The 22,782-nt window shown below is 35.4% G+C and overlaps 1 protein-coding gene across 1 annotated transcript in view; it reads left to right on the top strand.

Moving 5' to 3' along the window:
- Positions 1–22,782, top strand: part of LOC128663182 (uncharacterized) — an 82,254-nt gene that overhangs the window by 8,051 nt on the left and 51,421 nt on the right. The window contains exon 2 of the mRNA XM_053717385.1: positions 6,830–6,947. Coding sequence (XP_053573360.1) covers positions 6,830–6,947 — 118 coding nt within the window. The remainder of the gene's footprint in view (positions 1–6,829; positions 6,948–22,782) is intronic.

Here is a 22,782-nt window from a genome sequence, read left to right as displayed (position 1 = left end):
CAAGCTTCCAAGGTACGGATCCAGGTCCAGGGATCCTCAGGCCGAACTAATAGATGCCTTGGCACTGCCTTTGTCGTTCAACCTAGCTTATGTGTTTCCTCCGTTTGCTCTCCTTCCCCGGGTGATTGCTCGAATCAAACAGGAGAGGGCGTCAGTGATTCTCATTGCTCCTGCGTGGCCTCGCAGGACTTGGTATGTCGATCTGGTGGACATGTCCTCTCTGCCACCGTGGAAGCTTCCATTGAGGCAGGACCTTCTCATTCAGGGACCCTTCCTTCATCCAAATTTACTCTCTCTGCAGCTGACTGCTTGGAGATTGAACGCTTGATTTTATCTAAGCGAGGGTTCTCTGATTTGGTCATCGATACCTTGATCCAGGCACGTAAGCCTGTTACTAGAAAGATTTACCATAAGATATGGTGTAAATATCTTTATTTGTGCGAATCCAAGGGCTACTCATGGAGTAGAGTTAGGATTCCCAGGATTTTATCTTTTCTCCAAGAAGGATCGGAGAAAGGGTTCTCAGCAAGTTCCTTAAAGGGACAGAGTTCTGCTTTGTCCATTTTGCTACACAAACGTCTGGCAGATGTTCCAGATGTTCAATCCTTTTGTCAGGCTTTGACTAGGATCAGGCCTGTATTTAGACCAATTGCTTCCCCTTGGAGTTTGTATTTAGTTCTTAAAGTTCTTCAAGGGGTTCCGTTTGAACCCATGCATTCCATAAATATTAAGTTATTATCTTGGAAAGTTTTATTTTTCGTTGCTATTTCTTCTGCTCGCAGAGTTTCTGAGCTTTCGGCTTTACAATGTGATCCACCTTATCTTATTTTCCATGCTGATAAGGTGGTGTTACGTACCAAACCTAGTTTCCTTCCTAAGGTTGTTTCTAACAAGAATATTAATCAGGAAATTGTTGTTCCTTCATTATGTATTTTCTCATTTCTGCTAAAGTAAGGCACTGCACAGCTAGTAGTGACACAGTGTTGGCTCTATACATGTACGGAAACATGGGAAAATAGTGAGCTGTGTGGAGAAGAAATAATACTATGGTATCATACAGTTATTAAAAGGAAGTGACAACATAGACAAGCTTACTCTCAATTTTAACACCTTTAACTAACAAAAAATAAATATATATATATTACAAAAATACTATTTGTCATTATATTTTCACATATTTTTTTGCTTTGTGACTAAAGTGTTAACACGTAACCTAGTCATTACATTTGTTATAAATAAAGATTTTATCAGCCTGAGGAGGGGGGGGGGGGGGGAATTAATTGTAACTTTAATTTAAACTTAAAACTTAATTCCCATAAATTAATCAATGACAGTGAAACAACATTTTAATCTGCTCTCTTTATGCATTTTGCTTTTTTATTTTTTGCGTTAAACATAAAACACATTTTTTTTTCATTATTTAGAAACAGTGTACAATTTGAAAAAAAAATCTTTCCAGTTTACTTTTATATATTTTTTGGTATCCTTTGTTGAAAATCATACTTAGCTAGACTCAGGAGCAAGCTCTTGTCTAGAGCACTATATGGTAGGAGGAGTTTTGCAATGCTTTCGACAAACATTAAATTCAAAAGTAAACGTTCATGATTCATATAGCATGTTTACTTTGTTCTCTTGGTATCTTTTATTGGAAAGCATGCCTAGGTAGGAGCAGGAGCAGCAATGCAATACTGAGAGCTAGCTGCCGATTGGTGGTTACACATGTTTCTCTTGTCTTTGACTCACCAGAACTTTTCAGCTACTTTAACTATGTGTTTAATACATTTGTAGATTTTATACACACAGTTAAAGGGATAGTAAAGTCCAAATTAAACTTTCATGATTTAGATAGGGCATGTAATTTTAAACAACTTTTAATTTACTTTTATCATCAAATTTGCTTTGTTCTTTTGTTATTCTTAGTTGAAAGCTAAACTAGGTAGGCTTATATGCTAATTTCTTAGCCCTTGAAGCCCGCCTCTTATCTGAATGCATTTGACAGTTTTTTCACAGCTAGACAGCGTTTTTCACAGCTCCAAAGCGTTAGTTCATGTGTTTCATATAGATAACATTGTGCTCATGCACGTGAGTCAGCAATTAAGGAGGTAGTCAGCAGAAGCTTAGATACAAGGTAATTACAGAGATAAAAAGTATATTTCTATAACAGTGTTGGTTTTGCAAAACTGGGGAATTGCTAATAAACGGATTATCTATCTTTTTAAACAATAAAGTTTTTGGTGTTTACTATCCCTTTAAATGCAAGCAATAGTGCAATAACAACATGCTTTAATGAAGCATTTTCTTTATATCCCTTTAACAATAGCATTTTTGAGCACTAGATGGCAGCAGTGCATACAAAATGTATCAAATTGTTAAAAGATTGATGCAAAGTAAGTTTTATAATAGAATTACATTAGATTTTTGTTTTTCAATTCTATGCTTTATCTGAATCACCATTTTTTTTATGCTACAAATTTCCTGGGTTAGCTTCATATACTAAATAGTGACGTAGTGATTGCTTAGAGCAGCACACAAACCCATTTGCAGTTGATCCTAAAGGTAGCGAGTTTTGGCAATTTGCTGTTACAGAATTTGCTTTTAAAGGGACATTAAATACATTGTATAAGCATAGTTTTCAGGTGATTCCCCACCTCCCTCTAGTCACGTGCTCCACCATGCTGAAATCTATCATTCCCTGCATTCCAGTAATAATGTGTTTGTACATGTGGAGCTACTCCCCTTCAGATACCTGAAGTATAACCTAGGTTACAAAATGGCAGCACCAATTATTACAGGGAGGTGCATGAAATGTAGTTACTTTTTAGTGTCCCTTTAAAGTGATTGTAAAGTTTAATGAATAAGTGCCCGGTATCTAAAAATACCCTTAAAAAGAGGGGCACTTTCATTCATTAAACTCTACAAAGACACTTAATTTTTAATATATTTACCTTTGCGTTATGGTAAACATAACACCAATCCTCCACCCGCTGCTCCTGCTTACTTTTGCAGATTGATGATGAATCCAGCATCCCCCAATTGTTGTGTACCCCCTTTGGCGTCCAGCTTGTGGGATACGCAATCATTGGAGTATGCCGGATTGTCATCGATATGCTAATGGTAAAAGGTATTTTACAAAATAACGGCTAGATTTAGAGTTTTTCGGCCAAAGGGGTGCGTTAGCTACGCGTGTTTTTTCCCCCCCGCACCTTTTAAATAACGCTGGTATTTAGAGTTCTCTGAAGGGCTGCGTTAGACTCCAAAAAGGGAGCGTAGAGGCATATTTACTGCCACTTCAACTCTAAATACCAGCGTTGCTTACGGTAGCGGCCAGCTGGAAAAACGTGCTCGTGCACGATTCCCCCATAGGAAACAATGGGGCAGTTTGAGCTGCAAAAAAGCAGCGTTCAGCTCCTAACGCAGCCCCATTGTTTCCTATGGGGAAACACTTCCTAAGTCTGCACCTAACACCCTAACATGAACCCCGAGTCTAAACACCCCTAACCTTACACTTATTAACCCCTAATCTGCCGCCCCCGCTATTGCTGACACCTGCATTTTATTATTAACCCCTAATCTTCCGCTCCGGACACCGCCGCAACCTACATTATCCCTATGTACCCCTAATCTGCTGCCCCTAACATCGCCGACACCTACATAATATTTATTAACCCCTAATCTGCCCCCCCAATGTCGCCGCTACTTTACCTACACTTATTAACCCCTAATCTGCCGACCGGACCTCGCCGCCACTATAATAAATGTATTAACCCCTAAACCGCCGCACTCCCGCCTCAAAAATCCTATAATAAATAGTATTAACCCCTAATCTGCCCTCCCTAACATCGCCGACACCTAACTTCAAGTATTAACCCCTAATCTGCCGGCCGGACCTCGCCGATAATCTAATAAACGTATTAACCCCTAAAGCTAAGTCTAACCCTGACACCAACACCCCCCTAAGTTAAATATAATTTTTATCTAACAAAATAAATTAAATCTTATTAAATAAATTATTCCTATTTAAAGCTAAATACTTACCTGTAAAATAAATCCTAATATAGCTACAATATAACAAATAATTATATTGTAGCTATTTTAGGATTTATATTTATTTTACAGGCAACTTTGTATTTATTTTAACTAGGTACAATAGCTATTAAATAGTTATTTACTATTTAATAGCTAACTAGTTAAAATAATAAATAAATTACCTGTAAAATAAATCCTAACCTAAGTTACAATTAAACCTAACACTACACTATCATTAAATAAATTAAATCAATTAACTACAAGTACCTACAATTAAATAAACTAAACTAAATTACAAAAAATAACAAACACTAAATTACAAAAAATAAAAAAAGATTATAAGAATTTTAAACTAATTACACCTACTCTAAGCCCCCTAAAAAAATAACAAAGCCCCCCAAAATAAAAAAATGCCCTACCCTATTCTAAAATAAAAAGTTAACAGCTCTATTACCTTACCAGCCCTTAAAAGGGCTTTTTGCGGGGCATGCCCCAAAGAAATCAGCTCTTTTGCCTGTAAAAAACCCATACAATACCCCCCCAACATTACAACCCACCACCCACATACCCCTAAGCTAACCTAAACCCCCCTTAAATAAACCTAACACTACCCCCCTGAAGATCTCCCTACCTTGTATTCACCCAGCCGGGTATCACCGATCCGTCCAGAAGAGGTCCTCCAGAGGGTCCGAAGTCTTCATCCTATCTGGCCAGAAGAGGTCCTCCAGAGGCTCGGAAGTCTTCATCCAGGCGGCATCTTCTATCTTCTTCCATCCGGAGCGGGTCCATCTTGAAGCAGCCGGCGCGGATCCATCCTCTTCTAATGACGTCCTACGTCCGAATGAAGGTTCCTTTAAATGACGTCATCCAGGATGGCGTCCCTCGAATTCCGATTGGCTGATAGTATTCTATCAGCCAATCGAAATTAAGGTAGGAAAAATCTGATTGGCTGATTGAATCAGCCAATCAGATTCAAGTTCAATCGGATTGGCTGATCCAATCAGCCAATCAGATTGAGCTTGCATTCTATTGGCTGTTCCGATCAGCCAATAGAATGCGAATGAATAGAATGGGGTTTTTTTACAAGCAAAAGAGCTGATTTCTTTGGGGCATGCCCCGCAAAAAGCCCTTTTAAGGGCTGGTAAGGTAATAGAGCTGTTAACTTTTTATTTTAGAATGGGGTAGGGCATTTTTTTATTTTGGGGGGCTTCGTTATTTTTTTAGGGGGCTTAGAGTAGGTGTAATTAGTTTAAAATTCTTGTAATCTTTTTTTTATTTTTTGTAATTTAGTGTTTGTTTTTTTTGTAATTTAGTTTAGTTGATTTAATTGTAGGTAATTGTAGGTAGTTTAGTTAATTTATTTATTGATAGTGTAGTGTTAGGTTTAATTGTAACTTAGGTTAGGATTTATTTTACAGGTAATTTTGTTATTATTTTAACTAGGTAGCTATTAAATAGTTAATAACTATTTAATAGCTATTGTACCTAGTTAAAATAAATACAAAGTTGCCTGTAAAATAAATATAAATCCTAAAATAGCTACAATATAATTATTCGTTATATTGTAGCTATATTAGGATTTATTTTACAGGTAAGTATTTAGCTTTAAATAGGAATAATTTATTTAATAAGATTTAATTTATTTCGTTAGATAAAAATTATATTTAACTTAGGGGGGTGTTAGTGTTAGGGTTAGACTTAGCTTTAGGGGTTAATACATTTATTCGAGTAGCGGCGAGGTCCGGTCGGCAGATTAGGGGTTAATACTTGAAGTTAGGTGTCAAAGATGTTAGGGAGGGCAGATTAGGGGTTAATACTATTTATTATAGGGTTTTTGAGGTGGGAGTGTGGCGGTTTAGGGGTTAATACGTTTATTATAGTGGCGGCGAGGTCCGGTCGTCAGATTAGGGGTTAATAAGTGTAGGTAAGGTAGCGGCGACGTTGGGGGGTCAGATTAGGGGTTAATAAATATTATGTAGGTGTCGGCGATGTTAGGGGCAGCAGATTAGGGGTACATAGGGAGAATGTATGTGGCGGCGGTGTGCGGTCGGCAGATTAGGGGTTAAAAATTTTTATTAGAGTGGCGGCGATGTGGGGGGGCCTCGGTTTAGGGGTACATAGGTAGTTTATGGGTGTTAGTGTACTTTAGAGCACAGTAGTTAAGAGCTTTATAAACCGGCATTAGCCCATAAAGCTCTTAACTCCTGACTTTTTTCTGCGGCTGGAGTTTTGTCGTTAGAGTTCTAACGCTCACTTCAGCCAAGACTCTAAATACCGGCGTTAGGAAGATCCCATTGAAAAGATAGGATACGCAATTGGCGTAAGTGGATCTGCGGTATGGAAAAGTCACGGCTGGAAAGTGAGCGTTAGACCCTTTCCTGACTGACTCTAAATACCAGCGGGCGGTAAAAAGCAGCGTTAGGACCCCTTAACGCTGCTTTTGACGGCTAACGCAGAACTCTAAATCTAGGCGTAAGTGTCTTTGTAAAGTTTAATAAATGCGCCCCTGTTTTTAAGAATATTTTTAGATACCGGACACTTATTCGTTAAACTTTACAATCACTTTAAGTCTCTCTAAGAAGCATAGGACAAGCAACATTTTTACAGAAAAATGTGGATATTTTAAAATGAAAGCAAACTGAAAGCAAACAATGTTATTAATCACCATATATCACTATAATTAATTAATTTATTGGGAATTAAAATGAGAGCGTTGTGTCCCTTTAATTTTGTAGAAATATAAATGACTTCAGTGAGAGGATGAAAATGTATGCACAAGGTTTCTTTCATTTGTCTCTATTAGTTCTGCACAGTTTAATTGAAGGTGCCAGCAAACCTGAAAATAAACAAACGCAGCCTGCTGACGCAAGATCACAAGATGGGGAGGACAATGCTGAGATCAAAAGCAAAAAAGAGATCAGGTATGGAGAATCAGCAGTGTAGAATACATTTACAGATTGCTACATTGCTAGCTGTTGGGTTTTCTGCCTCTATACTCACTAACTAATGTAGGATTAAAGGGGACACTAGTCAAAATTATACTTTCATGATTCAGATAGAGCATGCAATTTAAAGCAACTTCCTAATTTATTCCTATTATAAATTTTTCTTCATTCTCTTGGTATCTTTATTTGAAAAGGCTTAAATTTAAGCTTAGGAGCAGGCCCATTTTTGGTTCAGCACCTGGGTAGTGCTTGCTGATTGGTGGCTACATTTAGACCCAAGTGCTGAACCAAAAATAGCCCAGCTCCTAAGCTTACACGTTTGCCTTTTTAAAAAAAGATAGCAAGAGAACAAAGAAAAATGATAATAGGAGTAAATTAGAAAGTTGCTTAAAATTGCATGATCTGTCTGAATCATGAAAGTTTAATTTTGACTAGACTATCCCGTTAACTGTGCACTATGCTGCTAGCTGTACAGAATGCAAAGATAACGCGTCACATTAGACAAAAAAAAAGTATTATAAATACTTAAAGGGACACTGTACCCAAAAATTTTCTTTTGTGATTCAGATAGAGCATGCAATTTTAAGCAACTTTCTAATTTACTGCTATTATCAATTTTTCTTCGTTCTCTTGCTATCTTTATATGAAAAAGAAGGCATCTAAGCTTTTTTCTTGGTTCAGAACTCTGGACAGCAGTTTTTGATTGGTGGATGAATATATCCACGAATCAGCAAGGACAACCTAGGTTGTTCACCAAAAATGGGCCGGCATCTAAACTTACATTCTTGCATTTCAAATAAAGATACCAAGAGAATAAAAAACATTTGATAATAGGAGTAAATTAGAAAGTTGCTTAAAATTGCATGCTCTATCTGAATCACAGAAGAAAATTTTTGGGTACAGTGTCCCTTTAAGAAAAACATATAAGTCCTTATATTTCTCCATGCTTAATGGTTCTGCCGGGTACACTGTGCACTGAATTTTTTTCCACTGTGGTATAATAATTGCTTAATACAACATCATTCACAGATCTGGGATATCCCAGAACACCACATATATTTGAAATAAGGGTTTAAAAGGCCATTATAGTAAAAAAAAAAATGACATGCTTTTGTAGGAGAAAACAATCTATGCGTTTAACCTATGTAATGGGGTTAAACATATACAGTATGTAACATACCACTTGGTAGCTGCAGAGAACTGCTGGTCTCCAGCTGAAACTGCAGCTGACCCAATCAGATGGGCTAATTGTGAAACCTAGCTCTACAACTAGCACTACTGATTGGCTCAGCAGCAGCTTTTCTTTGCAGGGGCTTAAGCACATAGATTTGCAGGGTCAATAGTGAGAAAATTATATGCGCTAACAAATTAAAGCATTTAATTTTTCCACTTTCAGTTTAAGGACATTAAACCAAGTGTTTTAGTAAACTAATTATAACCAAGTTTGAAAAAAAATCAGCAAATTGGGCCAGATTACAAGTGGAGCGCTATTTAATGCTCCCGCTCGAGCGTTAATTGCACTAGAAGTAAACCGAACTTAGAATATCATGTGCACATTTACATTCACGTATTCCCCCATAGGAGTCAATGGAAAATAAACCTAACACCCCACTCTCGCGCAAACCCAATTGCATAGTATCATGTGCGCTAACCCAACATGAAAATATAAATATTTCACATTCCAATGTTCTTCACATAATGTTGTATTTATTCATAAATAAATATTTCTACATATAGCTGATTTTTTTGGTACAGTATATATTTATACATAAATATATATATTTACATGATTATATATAGGTATAGATTTATACAGATATATAAGAGACAGAGAGAGAGAGAGAGAGACAGACAGACAGAGAGAGAAGAAAGTGTGTAGACTCCGCACTCAAAAATCAAGTATATCCATGCCTTGTAGCATAAAACTTGAAAATTGTATTCATACATTTAAAAATGCAGGATCCACAAAAAATACAAAAGTAAAATCACCACTTGTAGCGAACTGCTGTACGCATTCCGATCTCCTCCCAGCCCTTGCTCACCAGCTGTATGCTAATGTCTCAAGTGAGAACCTTTATACAGGTATGCCAGTTCCGTTAACCCTTAACTGCTCAGTCTCAAAAAGCACATAGAAAAAATACATGCAATATGTACTTATAAGAACCTATACATATTTATGGATCTGAAGCCATAGTTAAGCTATACTTAATACAATAATACTATATACACGCTATCAATTTATAATGCATAAAATGTTCTCAAATAATATATATAATAATAGTATAAGCATAGGATTGATAATTTGCACATATGATGATATTAATATGAAAGCAAGGTGTAAAGACAAAATAAACAATGCATAATACATGAATGAATGTTACCACAAATGTACCATATTTCAACAATCTCAACAAGATCATTAACAGATAACTTATATAAAATTTAATTGAAAAGATTGGTATCCATATGGGAATTAAGACCCAATGGAATTCTAGTGTTTACATTAAAAATCCAATAAACCTCACTCTGATCAAGCAATCTTTCTCCATCCTCCCCTCTTGTGGGCTTCGGTATGAAATCAATGCCCTGAATATAAAGTAAACCAGTGTCAGAACCATGATGGTCTCTAAAGTGTCTCCCCACAGGGTCTTCGTGTCTGGATCCTCTATAGAGCTTAAATGTAAAAAACGGTCCTTCATAGACCTTTTAGTATGTCCTGTATACTGTTTGCCACAGGCTTTACATGTAAGAAGATAAACAACATGAGTAGTGTTACAATTAATACGATACTTAATTTTGTACACCTTCCTTGTGACAGTGGAAACTGGGGTCTTCGTGTCTGGATCCTCTATAGATCTTAAATATTGTAAAAAAAACGTCCTTCATAGACCTTTTAGTATGTCCTGTATACTGTTTGCCACAGGCTTTACATGTAATACAATACTTAATTTTGTACACCTTCCTTGTGACAGTGGAAACAAATGTTTCTCCCTCCTTAACATTGGTACATGTCTTACATATCTTAGCTCTGCATTTATAGCAGCCTTTCTTTCTAGTCAGCCAATTATCACTGGCCTCAAGTTTCGGAATCATAGACTGGTTACAGTACGGATTATCATAAAGTTTGTGGAATAATAAATCAGTGTTTACCAATTTTACATGAGGATCCAATTCTTAAACAATTGTTGAAAGAAGATTGTAATTTTGTATCTAAAAAAGCAAAGACCATAGGAAATGTCTTATCACCATCTATGATTCCCAAACTTGAGGCCAGTCATAATTGGCTAACAAGAAAGAAAGGCTGCTATAAATGCAGAGCTAAGATTTGTAAGACATGTAACAATGTAAAAGAGGGAGAAACATTTGTTTCAACTGCCACAGGGAAGGTGTACAAAATTAAGTATCGTATTAATTGTAACACTACTCATGTTGTTTATCTTCTTACATGTAAAGCCTGTGGCAAACAGTATACAGGACATACTAAAAGGTCTATGAAGGACGTTTTTTTTACAATATTTAAGATCTATAGAGGATCCAGACACGAAGACCCCTGTGGGGAGACACTTTAGAGACCATCATGGTTCTGACACTGCTTTACTTTATATTCAGAGCATTGATTTCATACCAAAACCCACAAGAGGGGTATATAGAGAATGATTGCTTGATCAGAGTGAGGTTTATTGGATTTTTAATTTAAAGGACCAGTCAACACTGTAGATTTGCATAATCAACAAATGCAAGATAACAAGACAAAGCAATAGCACTTAGTCTAAACTTCAAATGAATAGTAGATTTTTTTCTGAGAATTTTAAAAGTTATGTCTATTTCCACGCCCCCTGTACCATGTGACAGCCATCAGCCAATCACAAATGCATACACGTACCATGTGACAGCCATTAGCCAATCACAAATGCATATACACTTATTCTTTGAAATCTTGCACATGCTCAGTAGGAGCTGGTGACTCAAAAAGTTTAAATATAAAAAGACTGCGCATTTTTTCTTAATGGAAAAATAATTGGAAAGTTGTTTAAAATTGCATGCTCTATCTGAATAATTAATTTTTAATTTTGACTTGAGTGTCCCTTTAAACACTAGAATTCCATTGGGTCTTAATTCCCATATGGATACCAATATTTTCTATTAAATTTTATATATGTTATCTGTTAATGATCTGGTTGACATTGTTGAAATATGGTACATTTGTGGTAACATTAATTCATGTATTATGCATTGTTTATTTTGTATTTTGTCTTTACACCTTGCTTTTATATTAATATCATCATATGTGCAAATTATCTGTCCTATGCTTATACTATTATTATATACAGTATATTATTTAAGAACATTTTGTGCATTATAAATTGATAGCGTGTATATAGTATTATTATATTAAAGGGACACTGAACCCAAATTTTTTCTTTTGCGATTCAGGTAGAGCATGCAATTTTAAGCAACTTTCTAATTTACTCCTATTATCAATTTTTCTTTGTTCTCTTGCTATCTTTATTTGCATCTAAGTTATTTTTTTGGTTCAGCACTTGTTTATTGGTCGGTTAAATCAATCCCCCAATCAGCAAGAACAACCCAGGTTGTTCACTAAAAATGGGCCGGCATCTAAACTTACATTCTTGCTTTTCAATTAAAGATACCAAGAGAATTAAGAACATTTGATAATAGGAGTAAATTCGAAAGTTGCTTAAAATTGCATGCTCTATCTGAATCACAAAAGAAAAAATTTGGGTTCAGTGTCCATTTAAGAATAGCTTAACTATGGCTTCAGAACCATAAATATGTATAGGTTCTCATAAGTACATATTGCATGTATTTTTTCTATGTGCTTTTTGAGACTGAGCAGTTAAGGGTTAACTTAACTGGTATACCTGTATAAAGGTACAGCTAGTGAGCAAGGGCTGGAAGGAGCCCGAAACGCGTACAGCAGTTTGCTACAAGTGGTGATTTTACTTATTGTGTATTTTTTGTGGATCCTGCATTTTTAAATGTATGAATAAAATTTTCAAGTTATATACTACAAGTCATGGATATACTTGATTTTTGAGTGTCGAGTCAACCCACTTTCTTCTATTTGAATTTACCGCGTGAAGTAGGCGGTTCTCCTGCACCGATCACATGACCAGCCCCTCTGTGAGTGTCGACGCTCAAGAAACGCCATAGGTAGGAGCTGGAGTCCGAGCGCTGAGGGTTTTGAACTATTTTGTTGTGTATATATATATATATATATATATATATATGAATATATATTTTAAAATACATAGAACATATTCTGCTATGTTAATATTTACAGTAAATACATAGTTAAAGCCTTTATTAAAAATGAATATTACATAAGGGCTCCAAATGCACTTCCGATGGGATATTTGCTCTTTGCGCTGTTGTTTATACAGCGATGTCTTGTGTGGCTGGTGATGCGATTACGCATTTGTGTATATGGTTTCTATGGAAACCAAGGGCCAATCAATTCACTGTGACACATCGCGCTTATGCTGTAGCGTGATGATGTCATTCCGAGTTGACGTGATGAAGCGGGCCGTGTTTTAAAATGTATATAAGGTGGGTATTGGAATATAATGTTAGTAGTTTTTTTGGGGGACACGTTCTGTTTTGTGCCTTTTGACATTTGACAAAGGTGTTTATAAAACACTGAAACGCTATGTCTTTGTAATACTTTTTGGAAATAAAATATGACATTTTGTTAAAGTCCAGTGAGTGCCTTTTCTACGATGGAGACTGTATATACATATATATATATATATATATATATATATATATATATATATATATATATAAAAGAACAAGAGGAGATAAATATAATTCAGCGCACAGAAAGAGTATTAATACATCAATCAAATTGTAGTCCGATAAACTGCAATATTTCTAGTCCCATCAAGAAGCACACACTGTGATTGGTAAATGGTTTTCTTCTTACCAGAAGTTACCTCAATCCTATGAGGTAGTGTTTCTTCTTGACAATTAATCCTGAGCCACTTTTCCGGTTTTCTATTTTTCTCCTCGACTATTTTTCAAGCGTTGTACCAGTAGATGGGAAGAAACTTCCTGGTAGAAACTGTCAGCTCTTTGTATCCCCCAGGAGTATGGTTATATGGTAGTAATTCTCAATGGAGTATTATGAAAAGACAAAGAAGACTTGCATAGTGTAATACTGTCAGAAAAATAATTAATTTAAAGATAAAACAATTTGCACTCACATTTAGTGCCCTCAATCCTTAATGAGGTAAGCATTCAGTAAATGTGTAAGGAGCGCCTAACTGAAAGGCAAGGTCAGCACGAGTAGGCCAGGATCAAATGCAAAATGGGTCGTAAATGAATGTAGGAAGAGGTATAAATAGCATATAAAATGTCAATTTAATCTCTGAGTTAAAAATAGGTCTATGTAAGTTAAAATAGGTTTACATAAGCATATGATACAAATATATTTAATAACATGAATCCATGGTACAATTAATAAAAACAAAAACAGATGACAAATATGAATAAAAACAGATGGTAAATATGAATAACAATATGAATAAAAACAGATGCCGACAATATAATCAGTTTTAAAAAAACAATCAGTTTTAAAAACAATGGTGACCGCTCCGGGGTCTAAAATGATATGGGATAGTCAGTGCTCCTGTGTTAAATGCTCGTCTAGGTGACTAAAAAACTTTAATGATACCAAATCCAATAGTTCAAAAGTCTAAAAAGAATCCAATGATCCAACTGATCCAATTTGTGCTGGTTATTCCAATTAGGACAAAAGTGAAAATAAAAATAAAAAATAAAAATATCTAGAAAGTGTGTTCAATGATGATGATAAAGTTGTAAAAAAAATTGTGAAAAAAATGCTCAAAATATATCCAAAAATATCAAAAAAATATGGTGTAGAAAGAAATAGTGTTCAGATTATTCCTTAAATGTGGTGTGGATTACAAACCAAAATGTAAATATAAAACAAAAAACACATCAGTGTTGGTGAAATTCTTGATAGTGCTCAGCTATAAGCAAAAAGAACCAAAAACTCCAAACCTGTGAAAAAATAAATAGTACAACATAGAGCAGTAACGTTTTAGATTAACTGTAATATATTGAAATATAACTCACCATATAGGTCAACGCGTTTCGGCCCACCAATAGGGCCTTTTTCAAGACTGGTATACAGTGAGTAAAAGTGTGCAATTTATATGTTTGATTCGCCAAATGGCGCCAAAAAGTGTTTGAATTGCGCTCATTTTCTGACCCTATGACCCGGATGTGCATTGTGGGACCGGATGTGTAATCTTATTCTGCCAGCTACGTTATGTAATGACCCTATATTTATTGCTTAGGGATTCATAGTAGTGTCCTTTTGTTTATAATTATTTTCTCTTAGATATTATTATTTGAATTGTGATCTTTGTCCCTTTCAGTAAAATTGAGGCCAGACCGGAAGTTTAGTGTTACCGCTAGACTGGATATGATCTATTGTGGGTAAAAACCGGATTCTGCGCCAAACCGGAAGTGAGGCTTTTTTAAGAAAAGTGATCTCTGCTTTATATTTCACTTCTTGTATTAAAAGTTTTTCCAGATTTTTAAAAATCAAAATATAATCAACTATATCTGAGCCATCTGGGTTTTCTGAAGTGGTATAGGTGTTGATATCTAAAGTGATATCTTTCCTCATAGAGTGTGTGATGTTAAACATGTTAGGTGCTAAGATGAGGCTGTGAGCAATTTCAAATGCCAATATAAGGGTAAAGGAGCTATTTGTAAACAATTTAATACACTCCAGCAGGTAAAGTGGATCATTGGGAACAAATTAAAGGGGAGAAATTTTTTGAGTAAACTGTCCCTTTAAGATCTTATGAGACAAAGAAGAGTTCTAAAATTTACAAAATGTTGTTTTTAAGTGTATATAAAATAAAGGATAGTTCAAGAAAGCAGCAATGGGAACAACTAGAGATAGCTTGTGTATAGAAAGAAGTTGGATATTCCGGCAGCGCTAACTTGAGATTAGACCTAAAGCTCCCTTACAATTGGGTCCCTAGTTACCCAGTGAAAATCTAACAGAAACAGTAAATGTGTAAGGAGCGCCTAACTGAAAGGCAAGGTCAGCACGAGTAGGCCAGGATCAAATGCAAAATGGGTCGTAAATGAATGTAGGAAGAGGTATAAATAGCATATAAAATGTCAATTTAATCTCTGAGTTAAAAATAGGTCTATGTAAGTTAAAATAGGTTTACATAAGCATATGATACAAATACATTTAATAACATGAATCCATGGTACAATTAATAAAAACAAAAACAGATGACAAATATGAATAAAAACAGATGGTAAATATGAATAACAATATGAATAAAAACAGATGCCGACAATATAATCAGTTTTAAAAAAACAATCAGTTTTAAAAACAATGGTGACCGCTCCGGGGTCTAAAATGATATGGGACCTAGATTAGCTAGGTTCCTAGAATGATCAACCCTTAATAGTTGGTGGACTTTGGATACCAATATATGCAATCTATCTCGTATGTTGGATATAATTATATTTTTTTACATAATTTTATATATTCTTAGATTTTTATCCTTAACTAGTCACACACTATTAAGAAGGCCACATCTTACATGCACCGATCTCTATTATATTTATTGGAACTTTCTAGCCATAAACTGATCTTAACACAACTGTATTTTTTAATCAATCTACGATTTTAATCTAATCTATACATGATTATTATTCGATATATTTTGTACATATATTATTCTTAGTCCGTCTCAGCCCATAAGACCCCCACCTTATGTAACATCCTTGTCTATATAGCCCTCTGGATATATACCAAATATGTAAATTGATAGGGTGTATGAACTATTCTAAATACAACCTTAGCTTGGGGATAACAGATATAGCCATTTACATTGATCTTCTTCCACACAATCACAACAACATGAAGTTGGATATCCAGATTGTCAGATTGGAAGATTGTCTTTGAATAAGCATGGGCTATAGCTTCAAATTTACCTTTGTTAATATAGAATCATTCTATACCCTTCCAGCCTATCAGTTACTATTAGACACAATTTTAGATAGGGAATTTTCGACTGTTTACCATTTCTATATCATTATGGTCGAAAATGTAATGCTTATTAAACAAACAGACAGTATATAGGTATACTGGAAAAACCCTGATTCACACTAGCAACTAATATAAATATCCACTAAAACCGGAAGTAATGGCATCTCCCCTGGGTCAATACTAACGTTAGACGAGAAAATAATTGGCGAAACAATCGACCATCCCGTACCATTATACATAGGCAAAAATGTAGACTTGAAACTAACACCCTTGGGCTATTGTTGTTTACACCAATAATATTTCCCAATGAGATCATACGGATTCGATAAATCCCACAGAGGTATTAGCCAACTATCCGGAAAACATAAACATCCGGTTTCACACTTCCGGCCCGCATTTACCCATCACGACTTCCGGTTTGGCGCAGAAGCCTCACTTCCGGTTTGGCACAGAAGACTCACTTCCGGTTTTTACCCACAATAGATCATATCCGGTCTAGCGGTAACACTAAACTTCTGGCCTCAATTTTACTGAAAGGGACAAAGATCACAATTCAAATAATAATATCTAAGAGAAAATAATTATAAACAAAAGGACACTACTATGAATCCCTAAGCAATAAATATAGGGTCATTACATAACGTAGCTGGCAGAATAAGATTACACATCCGGTCCCACAATGCACATCCGGGTCATAGGGTCAGAAAATGAGCGCAATTCAAACACTTTTTGGCGCCATTTTGTGAATCAAACATATAAATTGCACACTTTTACTCACTGTATACCAGTCTTGAAAAAGGCCCTATTGGTGGGCCGAAACGCGTTGACCTATATGGTGAGTTATATTTCAATATATTACAGTATACAGTACAATATATTAATCTAAAATGTTACTGCTCTATGTTGTACTATTTCTTTTTTCACAGGTTTGGAGTTTTTGGTTCTTTTTGCTTATAGCTGAGCACTATCAAGAATTTCACCAACACTGATGTGTTTTTTGTTTTATATTTACATTTTGGTTTGTAATCCACACCACATTTGAGGAATAATCTGAACACTATTTCTTTCTACACCATATTTTTTTGATATTTTTGGATATATTTTGAGCATTTTTTTCACAATTTTTTCACAACTTTATCATCATCATTGAACACACTTTCTAGATATTTTTATTTTTTATTTTTATTTTCACTTTTGTCCTAATTGGAATAACCAACACAAATTGGATCAGTTGGATCATTGGATTCTTTTTAGACTTTTGAACTATTGGATTTGGTATCATTAAAGTTTTTTAGTCACCTAGACGAGCATTTAACACAGGAGCACTGACTATCCCAAATCATTTTAGACCCCGGAGCGGTCACCATGGTTTTTAAAACTGATTGTTTTTTTAAAACTGATTATATTATCGGCATCTGTTTTTATTCATATTGTTATTCATATTTCCCATCTGTTTTTATTCATATTTGTCATCTGTTTTTGTTTTTATTAATTGTACCATGGATCCATGTTATTAAATGTATTTGTATCATATGCTTATGTAAACCTATTTTAACTTACATAGACCTATTTTTAACTCAGAGATTAAATTGACATTTTATATGCTATTTATACCTCTTCCTACATTCATTTACGACCCATTTTGCATTTGATCCTGGCCTACTCGTGCTGACCTTGCCTTTCAGTTAGGCGCTCCTTACACATTTACTGTTTCTGTTAGATTTTCACTGAGTAACTAGGGACCCAATTGTAAGGGAGCTTTAGGTCAAATCTCAAGTTAGCGCTGCCGGAATATCCAACTTCTTTCTGAGGTAAGCATTCAGGCACATTAATCCATTAATCCCATATGAATATGTGAAGCTGTTGTGTTCGCCTCTGTTCTCTGAGGTCTAGATGTAAATGAAACATGGGACAACCATGGCTCCAAGTTATGCCAATTTATATATGGGGAGGTGGGAACAAGAATTTATTTATAATAACAACCCATTTGCAGACAATGTCATATGGTGGGGGAGATATATTGATGACATTGTGGTTATATGGAATGGAGAGGAATCTATATGTACGAACTTTATCAACTACTTAAATACCAATCTGATGAATTTTCAATTCACTACGAAAATATCAGACACAGATATAGAATTTTTAGATTTAATTCTATTTCACGAAAAAGACCAAATATTAACTAAATTATACAGAAAGGAGACTGACTGTAATGGATATCTAAGAGCTGACAGCAGTCATTATCAACCATGGATTAATAATATCCCCTATGGGCAATTTAAATGCCTTAGAAGGAATTGCACCAAATTGAGCGATTATAATTAAGAAGCAGAAATTCTTGAAAACAAACTAATTCAGAAGAAATATCCCAGAAAATGAATAAAAAAATATCTAAATACAGTAAAAAATTTGGAAAGACAAACTTTACTAATGAATGGTAAAAATTATCAGAAAAAGATGGTAGAGGAAAGAAATCAAAAGAACACCAATAGAAACTTAAATATGATAACTACATATAATGAAGCCGCACCAGAAATGAAAAAAATCCTAAATAAATATTGGCCTATCCTACAACAGGACAAATTCCTAAAAAAAAGTGTATTGGAAATGCACCAAAAGTAATTTTTAGAAAGAATAGGAATTTCAAACAAATGCTGGCACCCAGCCAACTCAAACAGAAATCAAATGCCCAGAATTGGTTAACCAATACAAGAAAAGGGTTTTTTAAATGTAACAGACTCAATTGCAAAGGTTGTGAACACGCCTATGACCAAAAAAAAACACAAAAACAATTGTATCAAATGCCTTTTCAAAGAAAAGTTGTACAGTAAACAGGTTGATCAATTGTAAGACAACATTTGTAGTTTACCTATTAGAATGTTCCTGTAAATTACAGTATATTGTGCGTACTAAACGACCATACAAGAAACGTCTCTTAGATCATATTAAAAATATAGAGAAAGGGTTTAAAGGCTATAGGCTATCCCGACATTTTAAGAAATTTCACCAAGATCCGAAATTTCTAAAAGGGACTATTCTAGAACATGTCTCATTACCACAACGGGGAGGAGATAGATTTCAGAGATTACGACAAAGAGAAACATTCTGGATCCACTTTATGGGCACTATGACTCCTACAGGCCTAAATGAAGATTTCATTTCATTTGCAGCTTTTCTATAAATAAATCAAAATTAGAATAGATCCAGATAGAGATCATAGACACATATATGTAGTTATAAGAATAGGGTAACCAGAAAACAACATCAATATTATCAATTGATATATGTAGAAGTGAGGTCCCATTATCTATAAAGAGAAGGGGCTAACCCAAACAATCAATACATTAAGAAACGATATTAACACATATATGCAAGTTTTATATTCATACATATTGTTCAGTATGTTTCACACTATTCCCCTTTTATTTCTTATCCAGAATTTCCCCATAGAATTAGGGATAAAAGGGAAACTAGTGATAAGATACCCGCTAGGGTGCTGGGAAAGCGTCCAATTGAAGCACAATGTATGCTAAAAATTTTTGTACTTCTAGATACCTTAACAATTACACCTTTATCCAATATAGCCGAGACATAAATAGAAGTCACGGAGTACAGTTTGGGTCAGATTGTGATTATAACCAGGTTTCCATAGTAACCAGTAAACAAAATGACTGATAGGCGCAATAGTTATCAGGCAAAACGTATTAGCCAGCATCTCCATGAGAACGTATGTAACAATAACCACTACAGGCTGCCGGGGTTACGTGACGTAGTGACGTCACGCGTAACGAAAAAATACGCCCACTTCATCACCCTTTAAATCTAAAGCCGGTCTTGCTGTACACAATCTTCACCTCTGACGAATAAGTATATTTACACTTCGAAATGCGTAAGGATTATTGAAGTGGGTGTACAGTACTTGCACTACGCAACTAGCAACTTGCAGTGGTTTTATTTATTCACCAATTTTTTAAATTGTCATTGCTTTTATTCACTATTTTCGGATAAATTTTTGTTATTAATTGTGAATTACCGTTGCCCTGGGGCTCTATAGTATCAGTATATGTCTGACACATCATTTACATAGACCCCTAGGAGACTATTTTATTCAAATGTGAGTTGGTATCGTCCAAAAAAAACCATCTTTTTAAATTACCCAATAAAAGGGGTTAAAACTCTGTATACTATACAGTGTGACTTTTGAAAGCTCCCAAATAGAGGGAACCCTGTGGGAATTCATTTACATCTAGACCTCAGAGAACAGAGGAGAACACAACAGCTTCACATATTCATATGGGATTAATGGATTGATGTGCCTGAATGCTTACCTCATTAAGGATTGAGGGCACTAAATGTGAGTGCAAATTGTTTTATCTTTAAATAAATTATTTTTCTGACAGTATTACACTATGCAAGTCTTCTTTGTCTTTTCATAATACTCCATTGATAATTACTACCATATAACCATACTCCTGGGGGATACAAAGAGCTGACAGTTTCTACCAGGAAGTTTCTTCCCATCTACTGGTACAACGCTTGAAAAATAGGAGACCGGAAAAGTGGCTCAGGATTAATTGTCAAGCACAAATATTACCTTATAGGATTAAGGCAACTTCTGGTAAGAAGAAAACCATTTACCAGTGTGTGCTTCTTGATGGGACTAGAAATATTGCAGTTTATCGGACTATAATTTGATGTATTAATACTCTTTCTGTGCGCTGAATTATATTGACCTCCTCTTGTTCATTTTTAATCTTTAACAGTGCTATAGGTACACTGTATCATTTTCTAGCAGCACGATTAGAAAGATTCATATTGAAACATTTGTTCTTGACACTGGTATACGGGTTTTGCTACAACTATGTACTGAGATTTAAGTTTTTAGCGCTGGTAATTTATCTTTACTTTTCACACACACACATATATATATATATATATATATATGTCTATACATTGTATACATATGTATTTATGTGTTTATATGTGTATATATGTCTGTAAATACATAAATACACATAGAAATACAAATGTATATATATATATATACATGCATATACATAATACATATTTAGATATGTACAGGGAGTGCAGAATTATTAGGCAAGTTGTATTTTTGAGGATTAATTTTATTATTGAACAACAACCATGTTCTCAATGAACCCAAAAAACTCATTAATATCAAAGCTGAATAGTTTTGGAAGTAGTGTTTAGTTTGTTTTTAGTTATAGCTATTTTAGGGGGATATCTGTGTGTGCAGGTGACTATTACTGTGCATAATTATTAGGCAACTTAACAAAAAACAAATATATACCCATTTCAATTATTTATTTTTACCAGTGAAACCAATATAACATCTCAACATTCACAAATATACATTTCTGACATTCAAAAACAAAACAAAAACAAATCAGTGACAATATAGCCACCTTTCTTTGCAAGGACACTCAAAAGCCTGCCATCCATGGATTCTGTCAGTGTTTTGATCTGTTCACCATCAACATTGCGTGCAGCAGCAACCACAGCCTCCCAAACACTGTTCAGAGAGGTGTACTGTTTTCCCTCCTTGTAAATCTCACATTTGATGATGGACCACAGGTTCTAAATGGGGTTCAGATCAGGTGAACAAGGAGGCCATGTCATTAGATTTTCTTCTTTTATACCCTTTCTTGCCAGCCACGCTGTGGAGTACTTGGACGCGTGTGATGGAGCATTGTCCTGCATGAAAATCATGTTTTTCTTGAAGGATGCAGACTTCTTCCTGTACCACTGCTTGAAGAAGGTGTCTTCCAGAAACTGGCAGTAGGACTGGGAGTTGAGCTTGACTCCCGAAAAGGCCCCACAAGCTCATCTTTGATGATACCAGCCCAAACCAGTACTCCACCTCCACCTTGCTGGCGTCTGAGTCGGACTGGAGCTCTCTGCCCTTTACCAATCCAGCCACGGGCCCATCCATCTGGCCCATCAAGACTCACTCTCATTTCATCAGTCCATAAAACCTTAGAAAAATCAGTCTTGAGATATTTCTTGGCCCAGTCTTGACGTTTCAGCTTGTGTGTCTTGTTCAGTGGTGGTCGTCTTTCAGCCTTTCTTACCTTGGCCATGTCTCTGAGTATTGCACACCTTGTGCTTTTGGGCACTCCAGTGATGTTGCAGCTCTGAAATATGGCCAAACTGGTGGCAAGTGGCATCTTGGCAGCTGCACGCTTGACTTTTCTCAGTTCATGGGCAGTTATTTTGCGCCTTGGTTTTTCCACACGCTTCTTGCAACCCTGTTGACTATTTTGAATGAAACGCTTGATTGTTCGATGATCACGCTTCAGAAGCTTTGCAATTTTAAGAGTGCTGCATCCCTCTGCAAGATATCTCACTATTTTTTACTTTTCTGAGCCTGTCAAGTCCTTCTTTTGACCCATTTTGCCAAAGGAAAGGAAGTTGCCTAATAATTATGCACACCTGATATAGGGTGTTGATGTCATTAGACCACACCCCTTCTCATTACAGAGATGCACATCACCTAATATGCTTAATTGGTAGCAGGCTTTCGAGCCTATACAGCTTGGAGTAAGACAACATGCATAAAGAGGATGATGTGGTCAAAATACTCATTTGCCTAATAATTCTGCACACAGTGTATATGTATGTATCTCAATGTTAAAGCCCTTTGCCTGCTTTTTTTCTAACACCTGAGACCTCATATCTTTGAGCCCCTATAACTTTTGTGTGCAATAATTTTGT

This window comes from Bombina bombina, chromosome 6, assembly GCF_027579735.1.
Source record: "Bombina bombina isolate aBomBom1 chromosome 6, aBomBom1.pri, whole genome shotgun sequence".
In the NCBI taxonomy this organism is placed as follows: domain Eukaryota; kingdom Metazoa; phylum Chordata; class Amphibia; order Anura; family Bombinatoridae; genus Bombina; species Bombina bombina.
This window is presented reverse-complemented; position numbering and strand designations above follow the sequence as displayed.